Source organism: Jaculus jaculus, chromosome 13, assembly GCF_020740685.1.
Source record: "Jaculus jaculus isolate mJacJac1 chromosome 13, mJacJac1.mat.Y.cur, whole genome shotgun sequence".
Lineage (NCBI taxonomy): Eukaryota > Metazoa > Chordata > Mammalia > Rodentia > Dipodidae > Jaculus > Jaculus jaculus.
In genome coordinates, this window is record NC_059114.1 from 48931553 (window position 1) to 48952957 (window position 21405).

The 21405-nt window shown below is 39.9% G+C and overlaps 1 protein-coding gene and 1 non-coding gene across 10 annotated transcripts in view; both read right to left on the reverse strand.

The window, feature by feature from the left end:
• The window catches only part of Apc (APC regulator of WNT signaling pathway), a 141936-nt gene that overhangs the window by 28804 nt on the left and 91727 nt on the right, over window positions 1-21405 (reverse strand). For all 9 annotated transcript variants that reach the window (XM_045132437.1, XM_045132433.1, XM_045132430.1 and 6 more), the window contains 3 exons: window positions 21148-21231; window positions 12708-12812; window positions 786-884 (listed from right to left, as the gene is read on the reverse strand). In XM_045132437.1, the coding sequence (XP_044988372.1) occupies window positions 786-884; window positions 12708-12812; window positions 21148-21231 (288 nt within the window). The remainder of the gene's footprint in view (window positions 1-785; window positions 885-12707; window positions 12813-21147; window positions 21232-21405) is intronic.
• Window positions 20169-20275, reverse strand: LOC123454280. Its single transcript, XR_006633265.1, has one exon. It is a non-coding gene; the product is annotated as a U6 spliceosomal RNA (small nuclear RNA).

Genomic DNA, 21405 nt, shown 5'->3' on the forward strand with positions numbered 1-21405 from the left:
TTTATAGAGTACTCTGTGAAGATGATAGAAGTCTTTTGATCTACCTGGAAATGTACTGTTTAGTAACATTAAAATTCCATCTTAGTTAATATAATATTAAAGACTTTGGCTTTAAGACAGTAATAAAATAATTTTAAAACATTTTTTTTCCCCATGCTAAATCTGTTAACACCTAAGAAAGCTCACTTATCAGCACTGGCTAAAGTTCAATCTCCATGATTTTTCCATCCATTTCAATAAATATTTATTAAACCTCATATGCAGGTACTGTGCTAGATGCTAGAAAGATAAATAGAAGAAAAAAAAATCCTGTTTTCCAAAAAGGAGTTTCATGCAATTGTTAACTGAGATTCTAAGGAGGTCAACCTATCACATTATAGAGCCTGAACCCTAGGAATTACAAAATGTTTGCAAAAGAAGCAAAGCTCAAGAAGAGTTCCTGATCCTGGTCAAAAGAATTACTGCCATCTGTGCTGGGGGAATCTGCTGCATGCTGCTGGCGACAGGTGCAGAGGCAGAAAGCCACAGTAGTGCTCAGGAAGTCAGTTTGGCTGGAGCTTAGGATACTTGCAGAGAAGTGGGCAATGTGGCTGAAAAAGAGACAAGCTAGCACCTAACTTGACAGGATTTTAAAAATAATTTTCATTTTCCTGTTTATGCTTCTTTGTATAAAGGATATTTCTTTTTTCCCTAAAGAGATTGAGCCAGAATTTTCTAGAAACCATTCATGAAGAATGTCTTAGGAGAGCTAGCATTAGCAAGCAGGATTTGTAATATTCTGTTACCTTGGTTCCCAGGTGACTTGTCAGTCTTCGAGGAGCAGAATGTGTACTGCTGGAACTTAGAACACTGGCTGTTTCATGGTCTACTCGTGTAGTTGAACTCTAGAAATTAAGCAGATTTCAAATAGTGCAATTTAGATGACAAGGAACATAACATAACCATTTAAAATGTGTATATATACAATAACACATTTTCTTCAGGGATTGAATTCAGTGCCTTGTGCATACTAAGCATGTACTCTATCACTGAACTATACTCCTAGCCCCAAAATGAGTATTTTTGCTTATAAACTTATTGTTTTAGAGAAAAATTAAGGAAAAGGGGATCTTTTACAAGGAAACTCAATCCCACCAGTGTGAACATTAACTAATTACCGAGGAAATTCTAGAGTAATATATTTCCACAGACTGAAAGAAATGAAATCTTGTTCACATTCAGCCAATATGGAAACAATGAAGGAATTTTTGAATTCTGAAATGCCTCTGTCAAAAACTACATGTGAACTATGGACAGTACAGAGTGCTTTAATGTGGACAGAAGACAAGGTGGGAGAAAAGGACTGTCTTTAAATATTAGGTGACATTTTAGGCAAATGCTCTGTCACTGAAATACATCCCCACTTGTCATTTCAAAGACGTTACTTTCAAGCTGTGGATATTATGGAGCCGCTGAAATTTAAGTGGCATATTGGCAAAATCAGGACTATGTCTTTTAAAAAGAACATAAGACTTCATTCTCTCTCCCTCTCTGCAAATGAATAAATAAAAATAAAAAATAAAGTGAGAAGTCAATGTGGATGTGGTCCATGTGGATCACTATATTATTCTGCTTTTGTATATCATTTGGTTAAGGCACATGCCTATGAAGCCTAAGGATCCAGGTTCGATTCTCCAGGTCCCACATAAGCCAGATGCACATGGTGGTGCATGTGTCTGGAGTTTGTTTGCAGTGGCTACAGAGGCCCTGGCACACACATTCTCATTCTCTCTCTCTCTAGTAAATAAGTAAAATCTTTAAAAAATGTTTCCAAAATAAAACATTTGAATTTTTATTTTTATTTTAGAGAGAATAAGAGAGACAGAGAGAAGAGAGAATTTGGCGTGCTAGGGCCTCAGCCATTACAATCAAGCTCCAGATGCTTGCGCCACCTAGTGGGCATGTGTGACATTGTGCTTTCCTCACCTTTGTGCATCTGGCTATGCTGCGATCTGGCTACGGTGGTATCTGGAAAGTACAGCATGGGTCCTTAACTGCTAAGCCATCTCCCCAGCCCCCAAACAAAACATTTTAAAAGCTAGCAGCATCAGAATAGGATCTCTAGCCATTTCATCCTTCCCCCAACTTTGGCCTGAGCTTCATCACTGCCTACTCACTATAAGGACTTGGTTTTAAATTTCAAATCACACAGGTGAGAATATGAATTATAGCTATCAGCAAGAAGGTATCTAGTTTGTGTAATGTACTTTTCACCTTTCCTACTATTTTCTCTTCCTGGGGAAATCAACGTAAGCTCAAGAGATCCTATTTCTAGCAAAGATGTCAGGCCTTCCTTCCAACCATCAATTTATTTACTCAATTCTTTATAAGGGACTGTGGTGCATGAAAATGAACCTATCAACTAGTTAGGATTCTTTTGGGAAAATTTCTTATTTATTTCTTTGCAAGCAGAGTACGAGACACGAAGAGAAGGAGGGAGCTAGCAAGGGAGGGACAACGGGCACTCGGCGGCTTAGTGCCACTAAAAATCAACTCCAGAAACACGGGCCACTTTATGCACCCAGCTTTATGTGTGCACTAGGGAATCAAACCCAGGCTGTCAGGCTTTGCAAGCAAGTGCTTTTAACTGCCGAGCCACATTTCCAGTCCCTCTTTCTGTTGGCAGGGTCATGGCTATGTAACCCAAGCTGGCCTGAAACTCACGATCCTCCTTGCTTTTGCCTTCCCAGAGTTGGGACTAGAGGCTTGTATTGGTACTTCTGGTATGATAGAATTCTTGTGTTTCTGGAGGTTGTAGTCTAGTGGGGAAATACAGATATTGACCAATTAATTACACAAATAAATATAAAACCAAAAATGTGGTAGTCTTCAAAGGAGCCTATCAACAGTAGATTTGATCTGGGCTTATCTGAGACACACATGGACTCAGGTTAACTGAGCAAAGTGGGATGAAAGTAACAGTGCATGGAACAAACAGAAAGGTGTCCAAGGCACAGAAGGAGGAAGCCCGGTAAATACAAGGCACTCGAAAAGTCCATTATGGCTGAAGAGGGACAGTAAGGTGTGCCCCAAAGCTAACCAAAAGGGAGCACACAGATCATAGTAGAGGATAAGCTTTATTCTAAGAACAAAGGGAGGTCAGTAAGTAAGAGTGTTGCAGAGATTGATTTATACTGTGTAAAGATCATTCCCATAGAGAATAGAGAAGGGGTACAATGAACTTGCATGTGGTAGTACAGGCTAGTGTCCTAGAGAAGTATTTTGGTGGAATATGCCATTTGATGTGGAGAAAAATCAATAAAGTCAATTATCATTTTAAATGAGTGTCACAAGTTTTTGTTTCTGGGGCAAATAATATGATGAAAGAAATTTTAAAAAAAATATCAAGATGTTGTCATATATACAGTCTATTAAGGTAGATTAATGGAATTTTTTTAAATCTATGTGTGTGCATGCACGCATACACACCATGGGACATGTACAGAGATGAGACGATATCTCTGGTATTAGTCTTCACCTTATGCCTTACTTGAAATTATTGTTCACGACCGTATGTACCAAGCCAGCCCTTTATCTTCTGGGAATTCTCCTGAATACACCTCCAAACTTGCTGGAGGCACTAAGATTATAGATGCTCACAATCACATCTGGTCTTATGTGGGTTCTGGGGAATCCACACTCAGGTTGTCACACTTGCACAGTAAACACTTTATTGTGGAGTGATCTCCTTAGTCCCTTTCTTTTTCTTTTTTCTTGCTTGTGTGTGTGCATGTGGAATGTACATGTATGAGTCCATGGTATGTGCTCACCTGAGGCAGGGCACACTGGCCTGTGGTGGCTGGAGTGGAATGTTGGTGCCACACTGTGGTGGTTTGATTCAGGTGTCCCCATAAGCTTATGTATTCTAAATGCTAGGTTCCCAGGTGATGGCAATTTGAGAATTAACACCTCCCGGAGGCAGTGTATTATTGGGGGTGGGCTTATGGGTGTTATAGCCAGTCTCCCCTTGCCAGTGTCTGCCACACTCTCCTGTTCCTGTTGTCCACCTGATGTTGGTCAGGGGGTGATGTCCACCCTCTGCTCCTGCCATTGTTTTCCCCTGCCATCATGGAGCTTCCCCTTGAGTCTGTAAGCCAAAATAAGCCCTTTTATCCCCCACAAGCTGCTCTTAGTCTGGTGATTTCTGCCAGCAATGTGAACCTGACTGCAACACACACAGTGACTTACTTGCCCGTTCTTATTTGAGTCTAGCCTAGCCTTTGCAAAGAAACTTCAGACACATACACCACTTTGTGCAACAGGCTTTACAAGGAATTGGACCCAGGTCATCAGACTTTGCAGACAAGTGCCTCAACCACTGAGCCATCTCTCCAGCCCCAGCAATAACATTTAAACTGAGGAAGAGGTGGATAAAACATGGAAGTGAACTGAAGCAACAGAGTTGGAGGCAAGGGGAACATCATGTCAGATGGGAAGGCTGCACATACTCAAGAATTAAAGAACCTGAAGCTGAGTAAATGTGAGAAATGAGGGCAAATGCTGAGGGATACTGCCGGAGACTAGCAACATAAAGATATGGATCCCACTGTATGGGTACTGAGCAGACAGGGAAAGGCTTAAAAAAGTGAATAACAGGACAGGCGTGGTGGTGCACACCTTTAATCCCAGCACTTGGGAGGCAGCAGTAGGAAGGATCACCATGAGTTCCAGGTCAGCCTGAACTAGACTGAGTTTCTGCCTCAAAAAAGAAAAAAAAAAAAAAGTGAATGATGAAACTGAGAAGATGGCTCAATGGTTAAGAGTGCTTGTCACAAGCATGAGGATCTCTCAGGCTAGACAGCACCAAGTTTGACTCCTCAGAATCCACATAAAAAGCTGGGCATGGGCTAGGCATAGTGGCGCACGCCTTTAATCCCAGCACTTGGGAGGCAGAGGTAGGAGGATTGCCATGAGTTCGAGGCCACCCTGAGACTCCATAGTGAATTCCAGGTCAACCTGGGCTAGAGTGAGACCCTGCCTCAAAAAACAAAAACAAGCAAAAAAGCTGGGCATGGCCACACATGTGGGGGTGAGGTATGGAGACAGAATTGCTAGCCCTGACTGTTGGACAGTAGCTCTAGGTTGAGGGAGAGACCCCCATCTCAAGGAAAGAAATAAGCAAATTAGTGATAAGAGGACACTCATTGTTCTCCTCTGGCCTCCACACACATGTACAAACACTACATGTATTCTTTGAACACATACATATAAAAAGTGAATATGATCAGATGTGTATTTTTTAAACTTTATTTTTTTATTTACTTGAGAGAGAGAAAGACAGAAAGAGGCAGAGAGAGAATGGGCATGCCAGGGCCTCCAGCCACTGCAAACAAACTCCAGATGCATGCACCCCCCTTGTGCATCTGGCTTACGTGGGTTCTGGGGAATCGAACTGAGGTCCTTTGGCTTTGCAGGTAAATGTCTTAACTGCTAAGCTATCTCTCCAGCCCCATATGTGTATTTTGAAAGAATCACCTTGATTATAATGTGAAGGATGCACTAGAGATGGAAAGGTCAAAGGCTGAACACAAGTTAGACATTTACAGAAACAGATAATTCATCATTAGGTTTCATGAGACCAGAAACTGTCCTTTCCAATTCTCAATTTCCAGAATTCAACACAGTACCTAGCACATAATCACTCTTTGTTAATTTAAAAACTGTAAATAGTTATGAACAAGAATTCCCAGTATCTTTTTTTTCATTTTCTTATTTATTTATAGTCTTAAAATTTTTTTATTAACAACTTCCATGATTGTAAACAAAATCCTATGGTAATGCCCTCCCTCCCCCCATTTCCCCCTATGAAAATCCATTCTCCATCATATCCCCTCCCCTTCAACTCCTAGTATTTTTCACTGAACACTTACTATATTCCAAGGAGTGTGCTAAGCATTTAGTTCTCACAAGTCTTCCATGAGGCAGGTATTATCGTCGTCATATTTATGAGACAGGAAATACTAAAGCCCAGAGTCTAAGGGAGAGCTGGGGATGTAGCTCAGTTTGTGCCTTGCATGCCCAAATCTTCAGGTCCCATTCCCAGCAACACATAAAGTGGACAGGGTAGCACATGCCTGTAACTGCAGTACTTGAGAGATGAAGGCAGGAGGATCAGAAGTTCAAGATCATCCTGGAACACAGTGAGTTTCAGGCCAGCTTGGGATACTATAAGGCTCTATCTCAATAACAAAACAATAATAACCCCCCAACTCTCTGCCCCTGGAAAACCCCAAAGCAAACAAGCAAAACTCAAACCAAACCAAGCTAGAAAAACAAAACAAAATCCTCTACTAACTCCAAAATATGGGAGAGTAGAATTTCCTAGGTTTGCTGACTTAAGCATTTTGCTACTTATCTACAGCTGACGAACAATCTAATCAACTACTAAGTAGTGCACATTTAGGTTACTTCTCATTTTTTGCTCTACAAATATGATTAATCAGTTCAACCATGTTGGACTACTCAGGGCTGCTGAGCTCATCAGCATAAAATGTTAGGTGTTACAATGACAATTCACCCAGCAGGTACCTTATAAACTTTAATATTTCAATTCAAAATAGTCAATTTAACCTCATATAAACTAAAAGCATTATGTAAGAATGCCTGTTCATTAATACTGAGTTCTCATTAAGCTCTAAAAACAGGGTATCTTCATCCATATGATGTCAATTTTCTCTTTTAATTTACTATGCACACCACTTGCTCATTTTAAAGGATGCTTAATTTAGTTGTAAGTACTCTATGTATTTTGAACTTAAACTTAAAAATTATTTATTTACTATCTGTACAAGTGCCAGGGTCTTTAGGTGCTATAAATGAGCACCAGATGCATGTGTCACTTTGGGTCTGGCTTTACATGGGTGCTGGGGAACTGAACCTGGGTCAACAGACTTTGAAAGCAAGTGCCTTTTAACCACTGAACCATCTCTCCATCCCCAATTTATTTTCTTTGAGGTAGGGTTCCACTCTAGCCCAGGATGACCTGGAATTTACTATGTAGTCTCAGGGCGGCTTCCAACCCATGGTGAACTCCTACCTTTGTTGAGATTAAAGGCGTGCACCAGCATGCCCAGCTCTCCCCAGCCCAAATTTCAACTTTTGCTTGTCATAAGTATTTGCAAATATTGTGATCATCATGACTTTTCTTTTTCAGACAGGGTCTCAGGTAACTCAGCCTGGAGCTGAGGGTGGCTTTGAACTTCATGTCTCTGCCTCTTAAGTGGTAGGAGGTAAACTTTGTGTCTGCTACCACACCTGGCTGTGATCATGCCTTTCATTTGTTTTCCTCAAATACTTACATTTCACATATTTATTTGAAACTCAGTTTATGGTTTTCCCATCCACTTCATTATACAAAAATTTTAGTCCTTTTATATTTGTCAAAGTCTGTCTGTCTTTCTTTCTTTATTTTGGCTTTTCAAGGTGGGGTCTTGCTCTAAACTCAGGCTGACCTGTGATTCACTATGTAGTCTCAGGGTGGCCTTGAACTCACGGCAATCCTCCTTACCTCTGCGTCCCAAGTGCTGGGATTAAAGGCATGCACCACCATACCCGGCCCAAAGTCTGTATTTTTGATATTGAGTATCATCTATAATTTATCTGGTATAGCAAGTGTATTATAGATCTAAGTATTATAGATAGCTTACTGGATATGTAAGAGTTTCAAAGTTCACAGCAATTAGAATATGACCTAAAGCCCGAAGCAAATAATTTTTTTCTCTTGTCAAACAACTGTATGCTTCTTGCTTCCTCACACTGTATACAAAAATTTCTCAAATAATCCCTAAACAATAAGACAAAATAACTTAAAATAAGCTCTTTAGATAGAATTCCTTTATTTAAATATACCACTCAAGAGATTTGCTATATCATGTTAAATAGTGAATACAGTGGCAATAAACATGGTTGAGGGAGTATCTCTAAAGTAGTGAGATGATGAGTCCTAAGGATATATGCCTAGGAGAGCTATAGATGGGTCATATGGCAAATCTATTTTTAGCTGTCTCAGGAACTTCCACACTGGCTGGACCAGACTGCATTCCCACCAACAGTGTAGAAGGGTTTCTCTTTTTCCGTGTCCTCACCAGCATTTATGGTTGTCTTCATGATGGTAGCCAATCTGACAGGAGATGGAATCTCAACATAGTTTTAATCTGCATTTCCCTGATGACTAGGGATGTAGAACATTTTTTAGATGTTTATGTGCCACCGGTATTTCTTCTTTTGAGAACTCTCTATTCCATAGCCTGTTTTTTAATTGGGTTGTTTGATTTCTTAGTTTTTTTGAGTTCCTTGTATATCCTAGATATTAATCCTCTGTCAGACGTTTAGCTGGCAAAGATTTTCTCCCGTTCTGTAAGCTGCCTCTTTGCTCTATTCAGTGTCCTTTGCTGTACAAAAGCTTTGTTATTTCATGAGGTCCCAGAGGTTGATCTGTGGTTTTATTCCCTGAGCAATTGGGGTTATACTCAGAAAAAGTCTTTGCCAAGACCAATATGTTGAAGGGCTTCTCCTACATTTTTCTCTAGAAGTTTCAGAGTTTTAGGTCTGATATTAAGGTCTTTGATCCAGCTGGGTGTAGTGGCGCACACCTTTAATACCAGCACTCAGATGCAGAGGTAGGAGGATCTCTGTGAGTTCGAGGCCACCCTGAGACTACATAGTGAATTCCAGTTCAGCCTGAGCTAGGGAGACTACCTCAAAAAACAAAACAAAACAACATCAATAAAAAAGACCTTTGAGCCATTTGGACTTGTGTATGGAGAGAGATAAAGATCTATTTTCATCCTTCTACAGATACATATCTTGTTTTCCTAGCACCATTTGCTGAAGAGGCTGTCTTTTCTCCAATGAGTATTTTTGGCATTTTTGTTGAAGATCAGGTGGCTATAGCTACCTGGACTTACATCTGGGTCCTCTATTCTTTTCCATTGATCTACATGTCTGCTTTTGTGCCAGTACCATGCTGTTTTGGTTATGGCTCTGTGGTATAGGTTAAAATCAGGTATGGTGATACCACCAGCCTTACTTTTTTGCTAAAAATTGTTTTAGATATTTGAGGTTTTTTGTGTTTCCAAGTGAATTTTTGGATTGTTTTTTCTAGTTCCATAAAGAATGCCATTGAAATTTTCATGGGGCTTGCATTAAATGTATAGATTGCTTTTGATAAGATTGACATTTTCACAATATTGATTCTTCCAATCCAATAACAAGGGATGTCTTTCCATTTCCTACTGTCTTCTGCAATTTCTTGTTTGAGGGTTTTAAAGTTTTCATTGTAGAGGTCCTTCACTTCCTTGGTTACGTTTATTCCAAGGTACTTTATTATTATTATTATTATTATTTTGATGCAATTGTGAATGGGAGTGATTCTCTAATTTCATCCTCTGTGTGTTTGTTATTAGCATATAGGAAGACTACTGATGTCTGTGTGTTTATCCTTTCAAAGAATCAATTCTTTGCTTCATTGATTATTTGGACTTTTTTTTTTTGTTTTCTATTTCATTAATTTCTGACTTAATCTTTTAATTACATTATTTTTATTTATTTATTTACTTGACAGAGAAAGAGGAAGGGAAGGAGAGAGGGAAGGAAGGAGGGAGAAAGGGAGGGAGTGAGGGGGAGAAGGGGAGAGAGAGAGAGAGAGAGAGAGAGAGAGAGAGAGAAAATGGGTGCGCTAGGGCCTCCAGCCACTGCAAACAAACTCCAGACACTTGTGCCCCCTTGTGCATCTGGCTGACGTGGGTCCTGGGGAATCGAACCTGGGTCCTTTGGCTTTGCAGGCAAATACCTTAACCACTAAGCCATCCCTCCAGCCCTTCTGACCTAATTTTTATTATTTCTTCCTATTTACTGATTTTTTTGGTAATAACTTAAAAAAATTTTGTTCATTTATTTATTTATTTGAATGTGACAGAGAAAGAAAGAGGCGAGGGGAGGGGGATGGGTGCACCAGGGCTTCCAGCCACTGCAAACGAACTCCAGATGCATGTGCCCCCTTGTGCATCTGGCTAGCGTGGGTCCTGGAGAATCGAGCCTTGAACTGGGGTCCTTAGGCTTCACAGGCAAGTGCTTAACCGCTAAGCCATCTCTCCAGCCCTGTCTGTCTACTAATTTTTGATTTGCCTTGTTCTTTTCCTAAGGCCTTAAAGTGAAGCATTAAGTTGTTTACTAGCAACCTTTCTAATTTCTTAATATAGATACTTAAAGCTATAAATTTCCCTCTCAGGACTGCCTTCATTCTGTCCCAAAGGTTTTGGTATGTTGTGTTGCTAGATAATTTTAAATAGTGGTATTGAATGAAATATCTCCGTTTTAGTTCAGTAAAAGAAATTTAAATTTTTGGTGATGAGGATATATATGTATTTTGGCCTTTTGGAGGTGAAATGTCACTCTGCCCCAGCTAACCTAGCATTTACTCTGTAGTCCCAGGCTGGCCTCAAACTCATAGTGATCTTCATACATTTGCCTCCCAAGTGCAGGTTATGAGGAATTTTAAGCTTTAAGTCTAAATAAACTAACAGAAACATTCTTTTAGTTGTTTGTTTTTTGTGGTAGGGACTCATTCTAGCTCAGGCTGACCTAGAATTCACTATGTAGTCTCAGAGTGGCTTGAACTCACAGCAATCCTCTTACCTTTGCTTCCCAAATACTGAGATTAAAGGTGTGTGCCACCATGCCTAGTGAAATATATTCTTTTTATCAGAGAGAGAGCGGGGAGCGGGGTGGGGGGTAAGGATGGGGAGAGTGGGTGAGGGAGGGTGAGGGAGGGAGGGAACTGGCATGCCAAGGCCTCCAGCCACTGCAATCGAACTCCAGACATGTGCGCCACCTGCGCACATGTGCAACCTTGCGCACTTGTGTCACCTGTGCGTCTAGCTTACGTGGGACCTGGAGAGTCAAACACAGGTCTTTAGGCTTCTCAGGCAAGCGCCTTAACCACTAAGCCATCTCTCCAGCCCAGAAACATGTTTTTCTTTTTAATGGATAGTACCATTCAAAAGTAACCTAGTAAGGTAAAAAGGAGACATAAAGGGTAGAGAAAGGAAGGGGGGAGGATACTTAATAGGTTGATAATGTATATATGTAATTACAATGATTGTAATGGGGAGGTAATATGATAGAGAATGGAATTTCACATGGGAAAGTGTGGGGGTGGGGAGGGAGGGAATTACCATGGGATATATTTTATAATCATGGAAAATGTTAATAAAATTTTTTTTAAAAAAGTAACCTAGAAAAATTGAAGTAATTTTTTATATTGACAGTAGGAAAATTATCTTAAAGCCAATTTAGTGAAATTTTACTTTTTTATAAAGTCATTCATTTTAGCCAGGCATGGTGGTGCACGCCTTTAATCCCAGCACCTGGGAGGCAGAAGTAGGAGGATCGCTGTGACTTTGAGGCCACCCTAAGACTACATAGTTAATTCCAGGTCAGCCTGAGCCAGAGTGAGACCCTATCTCCAAAAACAAAAACAAAACAAACAACAACAACAAATCACTTGTTTTACAACATAAAAAATTCACTGAAGAAAATCTGAAAACTATAGTACACTCCAAAAGTTTTGTCACATTGAATTGTATGTCAATAAAACTATAATAGAGGGCTGGAGAGATGGCTTAGCGGTTAAGCGCTTGCCTGTGAAGCCTAAGGACCCCGGTTCGAGGCTCGGTTCCCCAGGTCCCACGTTAGCCAGATGCACAAGGGGGCGCACGCGTCTGGAGTTCGTTTGCAGTGGCTGGAAGCCCTGGCGCGCCCATTCTCTCTCTCTTCCTCTATCTGTCTTTCTCTCTGTGTCTGTCGCTCTCAAATAAATAAATAAAAAAAAAAAAATTAAAAAATTTAAAAAAAAAAAAAAAAAAAAAAAAAACTATAATAGAAAATGGTGGCAACTTCAATTGATGGTAAAAATAATGTAACACATATAATTAAGCTAGATCTATATTATTTATGAGCATCAGAACCATCCCTTTCAATAAGATCTGTACTTCTAGATTTATGTAACCTTGAAATACAATATAAAGTAAAAATTATTTTTAAAAAGTCCTGTGGTAATTTTTGTTTATTTTTATTTATTTATTTGAGAGCAACAGAGAGAGAGCGAGAGAAAGAGAATGGGCACATTAGGGCCTCCAGCCACTGCAAACGAACTCCAGATTGCACCTGGCTATGTGGGTACTGGGGAATCGAGCCTCAAACTGAGGTCCTTAGGCTTCACAGGCAAGCGCTAACCTCTAATCCATCTCTCCAGCCCTGGCACAATATTTTTTGTTTATTTTTATTTATTTATTTGAGTGAAAAAGAGAGAGAGGGGCATCCTGTGGTAATTTTTAAAACACATGGCCATTTCTTTGTACAGAATGCCTTAGAGAAAGAGCAAACCTATTCCAAAGCAATAACTAGGTCAATTGCACATATAACCAAACTATTTTTTTAAAAAAATGCTATATTCACACCATTTTAGAGTACCACAGAAACACAACATAGAGTTATGACAACAGACCCACAAATTTAGAAAGCATTACTGTTAAATGTAATAAGTACTTTGATACTGACTGCTTCTGGAGATAGCCATTCTAAGGAAATACAAAAGATTTATAGATCATCTTGTTCAAATTTCCTTTTTAAACAGTTAACTTGAAAATATGATAGAATAAATCACTTACCTGACCACTACCAGAAGTTGCCATGTTGAGTTCTGCCACTCCTTGACCTTCATTCTGCCGCTCAGCTTCCTGTGAGCTGGCTTCATGCTTGCTCTGAGATGACCTCTGTTAACATAAAGTTAGCATCATTATATACAAAAATGGTGTGGGCTTTTATAGCCCACAGCTTCTTTTTTGTTTTAAGGCTTTGAATGACAGAAGCATGGAACTGCATGCAACACTGCAAACGTCTAGCACAGCAGTAGTCAACTTCTGCAAGAGGAGAGTGAAGTGTGTGTCCCTTGAGCATCTGAGCTGCACAAGACAAAGGATTTCCTGAGACTCAGAAACACCGCCCTCCACCGCTGTGCTCTCATCACTATCAGGAATATAACCCAACTAGAACAAGTAACTGTCTTTTCTGCAAGAACACGTGATTCTGGCATTAAATGGAGCTGCAAATATAGCAGTTGAACTATCATCTAAGCTCACAAAGGGCTCTCGTGTAGGCATATTTATACACAGCATACACATTTTCTGCTAATAAAAGTCACATGAAAACAAAAATGACAAGCCCTTAGATACAGATAATGAATAAAAAAGAGTATTTTTCTAATGTAACCACCATCATCTGTTACATGAAGTAAAAGTGAGATTTTATCCAGTAAGAGTAGTCATTTCAAAACAAATATATTTAGTACAAACCAGTCACTTTGTCAAAACTACTGCTGAGTCAAAGAAAATACTTTTCTACTATCTTATATAGAAATATTTGCTTGCTTGCTCTAGGAAAATGATATTCAAAAATAAAAATTAATTTAATAATCTAACATAAAAGTAGATCATTACGTTATACCTTCTACTGAAAATTTTCAAACTGCAAACCTTTCTAGATCATTAAAAATGTCTTGAAAGGGCCAGGTGTGGTGGCACACACCTTTAATCCCAGCACTTGGGAGACAGAGGTAGAAAGATCGCCATGAGTTTGAGGCCACCCTGAGACTACACAGTAAATTCCAGATCAGCTGGGACCAGAGTGAAACCCTACCTCAAAAAACTTAAAAAAAAAAGGGGGGGGCGCTGGAGAGATGGCTTAGTGGTTCAGGTGCTTGCCTGCAAAGCCTAATGACCCATGGTTGCCCCTCCAGATCCCACATAAGCCAGACACACAAGGTGAGGTATGCATCTGGAGTTTGACAGCAGTGGCTGGAGGCTCTGATGGGCCAATTCTCTCTCATGCATGGTCTCTCTCATAAAAGATTACAAAAAACTAAAACAAAAGATTTATAGATCATTTTGTTCAAATTTCCTTTTTAAACAGTTAACTTGAAAATATGATAAAATAAATCTAGCATTCTAGCAAAAAAGTCTGGCTGCTTTCTGCCCATGTTTTGAACATGGGAATGAGGCTGAGGTGAGAGGTAATGGGCTACATTTTTTTTTGGTGGGAAATTTTAAGATACATTCATTACATGCTGGCCACAGCATGGTTATTGCATACTGCTCTTAGTGTGATGGTTAACAGCTGGCTGTCAACTTGACAGGATTTAGAATTATCATGAAACAAATCTCGGGAACTGTTGTGAGGGATTTTATAGACTTGGTGGGAGGACCCAACCTAATTGGGCAGTGTCATTCCATGAGCTAGTGATCTTGGACTGTATAAAAAGGAGAAAGTTAGCTAAGCACCAGCCTCTTTGCTTCCTGATAGTGGACATTCTGAATGTGACCAGCTGCTTCAAGCCCCTGCCTCCATGCCTCCCTAGCCATGATGGATTGTAAATGCAAAATGTAAGCTGAAACAAATCCTCCTTCCTTAAGTTGCTTTTATCAGACTATTTGGTCACAGTAATACAAAAAATAATCAATACAGTCAGATTTACAGTTTCGAGAAAGAGAACAGAAACATATGGAAAACATGCAGTTCGGCAAGGAAAGGAGCAGAGTGAGTTTAGGTTGCAGATGAGGAGGCGTAGATAAACACCTGCAGTTGTTACAATGTGCAGCACAACAGGGAGGACCCTCGCACTTTGTACTAGGACGACAGAAAGGCACCTGAAGAACAACACAAGGCCTTTCCCACTACTTCTCCAGCTTTCAGAAGCATAAATTCATTTAAAAGGTTTTAAAAATGATTTCACTGATACGAAGTTGCCACTGAAGAGGTTCCTTGCTAGAAAAGACTAGGAAAATGTTTTCCAGGGTTCACCAGGACCACTACAGATGTGATAGAAGGGGAAGAGTGCACCTTACACTTGCAGCTTGAGTTGGAAGCAGAAGCCATGTGGCTTTGCAGACATATACAAAATTCAAGAGCTACACAGTCACAAAGGCTGGCTGGTTTGGGAAGGTGCAGGGGCCAGGCAGCATATGGCAGAGTTGGAGAGTTTGCAAGGAGGTTCTGAAATACCACTGTGTGAAGCGGAAGCCGAAACTGCAGTGAAGTGCCCAGGATGCTGGACATGCCAGAGTTGTGGTGCCTCCTGAAGAAAGCGGAGGCACAGAAGGGAACTCGAGAGAGAGGTTACATGTGCTACAGGAGGCAGAAGTGCAGGCACAGTGCTATCCAAGCCAGGTGGAGCCCAAATGATGCCACCACCAGTCCCAGCTGCAAGGCACAGAGACGAAGCTCAGGTATTTGCCCTGCTGGATTTCAGTCTGTCTTTGGTTTGATCTTTCTTTGCTATGCTCCCCATGTTTATGCTGATTCAATGTGTACTGAAAGTATGTAACTTCCTTTGTGACTACAGAGGATCACAGTTAAGAGGTTGCGCTGAGTCTCAGGAGAGATGCTGAGCTGTGTTAGAACTGCTCTGGAGAATCCTGAGATGGACTAAATGCACTCTGTATTATGAGATGGCCATGAGCCGTTGAGGGCCAGTGGAGGAATGTTATGATATAAAAGTGATGTATTTGGCTGTCAAGTTGACAAGGGGTGAACTTGTGGTGTTTACCTTGATTATTAACTTGACTAGATTTGGCATTACCCAGATGATGGTGGCTTAACTAAGGAGGGAAGAACCCGCACACTCTGAAGGTAGGCAGCACTATGCTATGGACTTGGGTCCCAGACTGAATAAAAAGGGAAGAAAGGAGAAAGGGAGCCGGGCATCAGCATTCATCTTACTGTTTCCCGACTATAGACACAATGTCACCAGCCACCTCATGCTTCTGTTGCCTTGCAGTCCCTAGCATGATGGACTGTACGGTCCCCAACTATGGGTTAAATTAAACCCTTAAATTGCTTGTGTTAGTTTGTCACAGCAGTGTGGAAAGTACATCTTGCTATGGGGTATCAAGTCTTACTCCTGCGATCCTTAGCTGGCACAATTTAACATGAAGGGGCTAAGCACAGAGATAAACAAGAATGAATATGAGGATTTGAGGGGCTCAGTGGGGGGCAGTAAAGTGGACTTAGCAGTATGCCATTTATTATACTGTTGGTATGTTGGATTTAAAGTGTCTTTGACACACCTTAAGTAGAGATGTACAGCAGAAATATAGATTTAAGAATCTGGCCAGAACAGTTTAAGAGCCCATAACATATATATATGGTTACATAAGCCCCAAGATGAAATGAAACTGTCTAAAGGTAGGACGATATATTAATGTTCAGATAAAGAAAGATAACCCTAAAATACCCAGAGGGGTAAATAAAACAAAATGACAAACAAAAAATAACCAAATACTGATAATAATGGTGAATATAATAAAATTAAAAAAAAAAAAAAAAGCAACCAATGTCTCTAGGCCCAAATCAGTTAACAGCTACTGACTTCTTTTTTATTACCCTGTGAAGCACTATTATTATTTCTATGCTGCAAAGAAATGGAGGTGCAAAGACCCTAAGTGAGGGTTTCTGTTATAGACCCAGTATACGGGAAAAACACAGATGGAATCTCAACTCCACAACCCAACTCCCTAGCCCAATCTCCACTTAACATGCACCACTACTTTTCTCTTTTGCTTCTTCCAGTTCACTCACCTGGATTATCCCACTGGCCCTAGTCTATAGGCACACATACACTTTTGTATCACTATCAAAAATTACTAAAGCTGTACACAAGAGAGGCTACTACTGACTCCTAATAAAGAATAAGGCCATCTGTTTCTTCATTATCAAACTTACTTTCAAACTTCCCCAAGGCTTTCTATGCTTACTTATAGGTCTGAGAAAAAAGTATACATGTATGTAGGTATGCGTGCATGTATGCATTTTTGAGACAAGGTCTTATGTAGCACATATAGGGCACTGAGCTCCTGATCTTCCTTGCGTCCACCCCCTGAGTATTAGGATTACCACAGTATACCACTCACTTGGCTAAAAACCTTAAAAGCATTTTGGTTGAGGTATTTGTATGCCACAAAATCTACTATTATGTGTGAAATTCAGCAAATGTACCACCACAAACCAGCTTTAGAACAGTTTCATCATTCTAGTAAGGTCCACCTGCCTATTTACAGCTAATCCTTATCCCCACTCTAGCACAAGGTAACCACCAGTCTATTTTGTGTGGTTTTGATGTATGCGTCCCAAGCTGGCTTTGCAACTCCATCCCCCTGTATCATCTCCCAAGAGCTGAGAGTACAGGCATTAGCCATAATACCCGGGTATTTTTTTTTAAGTTTCCCCTTCTAGGCATTTTATACAAATAGATGTATATACCTGGCTTATTTCACCTAGTAGGTTTTTAATGTTCATCTATATTGTATTATGCTACCAGTGATTGCTGGAAGTTACTTTTTTTTTTGGTTCATTTATTTATTTGAGAACAACAGACACAGAGAGAAAGAGGCAGATAGAGAGAGAGAGAGAGAGAGAGAGAGAGAGAGAGAGAGAGAGAATGGGCGTGCCAGAGTCTCTAGCCACTGCAAATAAACTCCATATGTGTGCGCCCCCTTGTGCATTGGGCTAACGTGGGTCCTGGGGAATCAAGCCTTGAACCAGGGTCTTTAGACTTCACAGGCGAGCGCTTAACCGCTAAGCCATCTCTCCAGCCCCAGAAAGGTACTTTTTATTGCAGAACAGTATCCAATTATAAGTGTGGTATATAAAGCTGCTAGGAATATCAAAGTTAAGTTATTTTATAGTACCAAATAAAAACAAAACTTCTGAGGTCTCCAACCCCAAATAAACTTGTAGCAGTGCTAGAAAATGAGGATTACAGGGGCAGATTTTAGACAGAGAGAGAGAGGGAATGCATGAATATACAATCTTATGTTCCTCTCTTGTAAATCTTGCCCTATCTAATTTGACTCTAGTTGTATACCCTTATAATAAAAGTGGAATTGTAAGGCTAGAGTTTTAGTAACTTCTTAGCCATTTTAGTGATTTATCTAACCTTAGGGGAGTATGGGAAGGCTTAGACTTTTAAACTGGTAGACATAAGCTGGGGACACCAAAGCTTAATGGTTAGCACAAAAGGGGTGGGCAGTAAAAGGACTTGCCTTACCTTGTAAGGTCTGGGCAGTGTTAGAAGGAAATGTAGTGTAGTACATCCACTTGCGTGAGATTTATAATCAGGGTAGGTAGGACACTCAAAAACTGGGCCTGATTAAATGAAGTGAGAGCAGGCTTGTAATTGACTATGATTTTACTTGTGGAGTCTAATACTAACTCTAGGTAGTTAGAATAAAAATTGAACTGGGGAGGTAATATGATGGAGAATGGAATTTCAAATGGGAAAGTGTGGGGGTGGGGAGGGAGGGAATTACCATGGGATATATTTTGTAATCATGGAAAATGTTAATAAAACTTAAAAAAAAATTGAACTGAATTGTGGACATAAGAGTCAAATTTGGGTCAAAAGAGCTGAAAATAATTTTCAAAAGTTTTAAGAGATTGCAATGTACCTCCCACCTTCCAGTGTTGGCTGCTAAATAAAAACCTTTCTAGTTTTGTTCCTCCGTGTGAACTTTGTTTTCTCTTCTTTCTCTGGGTTTCAGGATTTTCCTTTCATCTCCAATGATGTGATATTTCATCACAATGTGGTCTTTGGATGGGATTATTTTCTTACGTGATATCAAATATTGGAGAGACTATTTTATTTGGGAAACTATACCTTTTAATTTTGGGAAATTTTAATCAATTAATTATTATTATTATTTTATTTTTTGGTTTTTCGAGGTAGGGTCTCACTCTAGCTGAGGCTGAACTGGAACTCACGGTGACCCACCTACTTCTGCCTCCCGAGTGCTAGTATTAATGGCATGCGCCACCATGCCTGGCTTAATTTATTTTTAATATAATTTTGCCTTTCCAGTTTGTCCACTCTCCTTGGGCCTCCTTTTATTTGGATATTGAAACGCAGAATGATAATTTCTATTTTCTATTCATTATCTTTGTTTTACTTATGAAAAAATCATTTTTTAGCTTTTCTACTGAGTTTTTCATTTCTGCTGAAATTTCAACTTCCATGAGCTCTTTCATTTTTTTATTCTAAGTGTTCTATTTTATGTCATCTTTTTCTTGCTCTACGAATGCATTATATTTTTCTATTGAAGATATTATTCCTGTCTATCTAACTACCATCCATCCATCTGGTGTTTTTTTTTTTTTTTTTTTTTTTATTTGAGAGCGACAGACACAGAGAGAAAGACAGATAGAGGGAAAGAGAGAGAGAATGGGCGCGCCAGGGCTTCCAGCCTCTGCAAACGAACTCCAGACGCGTGCGCCCCCTTGTGCATCTGGCTAATGTGGGACCTGAGGAACCGAGCCTCGAACCAGGGTCCATCGGCTTCATAGGAGAGCGCTTAACCGCTAAGCCATCTCTCCAGCCCCCATCTGGTGTTTTAAGACACGGTATTATGTACCCCAAGTTGACCTTGAACTCCTAATCCTCTTGACTTCACCTCACAAGTGCCGGGTTTATAGGCATGCAACACTATACCTGGCAGATGTTCAGAAAATTAATGTTACTTTTATTCTTGAAGTTTTCTTCTTTCAACAAGAAGAAATTAACTATTTCTATAATCTTTCCTACCAGAAACTTAATTAAAATGTCTAGTGGTCAACAGTATTGACCTCTATTCATTCTGAGAGTGAGCTAGGTATAAAAAAGTTAAATGAAGCTATGTATGCCTGTGTGATGAAGGTTTATCAACAACAGTGGCTCCATGGTGGCTTAGCTGAACTGGGGGATCTTCCAACCCAAGTATCTTCAGCTCTTCTGTTTGGGTTAGCTTTCTCAAGTAAGTTCCTTACAAAACTTGCTTAGAGATGGCAAGTGTGGAGGATGAGGTAGGTTTCAACATTAAGTATATTTTCAGCTGATATGGATTTCTGTATGGCATCTCCAACTTTAATTACACTAGGCTTATCCTTATCCAAAGATACTCATCTTTTCTGGTGTGGGGTAGGGGAGTGGGAATCACCCATTTTTTGCTAGGCATGGAAAGGAGGAGGAGTCACTGAGCTGTTTCAGACTGTGAAGTTTTTGGAAGCTCATCTGCTTCTTCTTTCTCCCCCCTCCTCCTCCTTCCTTATTAATGGAATGCTTCACGAATTTGTGTGTCATCCTTGTGCAGGGGCCATGCTAATCTTCTCTGTATCGTTCCAGTTTTAGTGTATGTACTGCCAAAGCGAGCATTCATCTGCTTCTTCACAGATTTTCAACTATCGTGCTTCCAGCCACTTTTCACACTTAGGTTGCCTGGTACAGCTAATTTGGACCCTTTAGGATCCCACAGTATGTACTACGTTGCTTCATGGCTTTCCTTATTCCCTACAACAAGCTACAATAGTTACAATTTATTTACCATCTCCTCGAATTTTATTATGAGAGAGAGAGAGAGAGAGAGAGAGGGTGTACCAGTGTCTCTAGGTGCTGCAAAAGAACTCCAGACACATGTGCCACTTTGTGCATCTGGCTTACATGGTTACTGGGGAATCAAACCTGTGTCCTTAGGCTTCACAGGCAAGTGCCTTAACTGCCAAGCCATCCTTCCACCCCTGTGCCTCTTTCATTTAATCCCTTTACTATCATTTTAATGGAATATGTGGAGTAAGCACAGGCAAACATGTTTGATCTGTTTTCTCACAATGTAAATATAAGGAAAAATCTTATAGGTGATGACAGCTAAATTAGTTATTTGATAATGTATAAACTGACAGCTAAAATGAGGCATCTTTATTAATGACTATACATATATGTGTATATACACACATTCTATTCTAGCTGACCTTGAACTCACTGTGATCTTCCACTTCTGTCTCCCACGTGCTGGTATTAAAGGTGTGGGACCCCACACCTTTAGCATAATGACTAGCCTAATGACTATAAATTTTGCTCTGAAAAATTATGAAGTCAAAATAGTCAAGGCTTCTGATAACTTTATGAAAAAAGTTATAGCGTATCTCTCTTTAGAAGAATACCCATATTTCCATGATGTCACATTAATTATAGGTATTTTCTAGGAATAACTACCTATATTTATATACCACAAAAGGTCATTTACTAACCTCTGCTTCTGTTGCTTGGGATTGTAAAAGCTGTCGTATACGAAGGATGTCCTTCTCTATTTGTTGAATTCTGGTTATTCTTCGCTACAGTAAGAGGCAAAATTAGACATAGTTTTATTAAAAACATTATTGTAAAGAATCATACTGTACCACTTAACAGCTCAATGCTACATAAATGACAAATTGGAGATATTTCAAGTTTTTTTTTTTTTTTTAAAGGGAGTGATAGGGAGAGAGGCAGATAGAATGAGAATATGG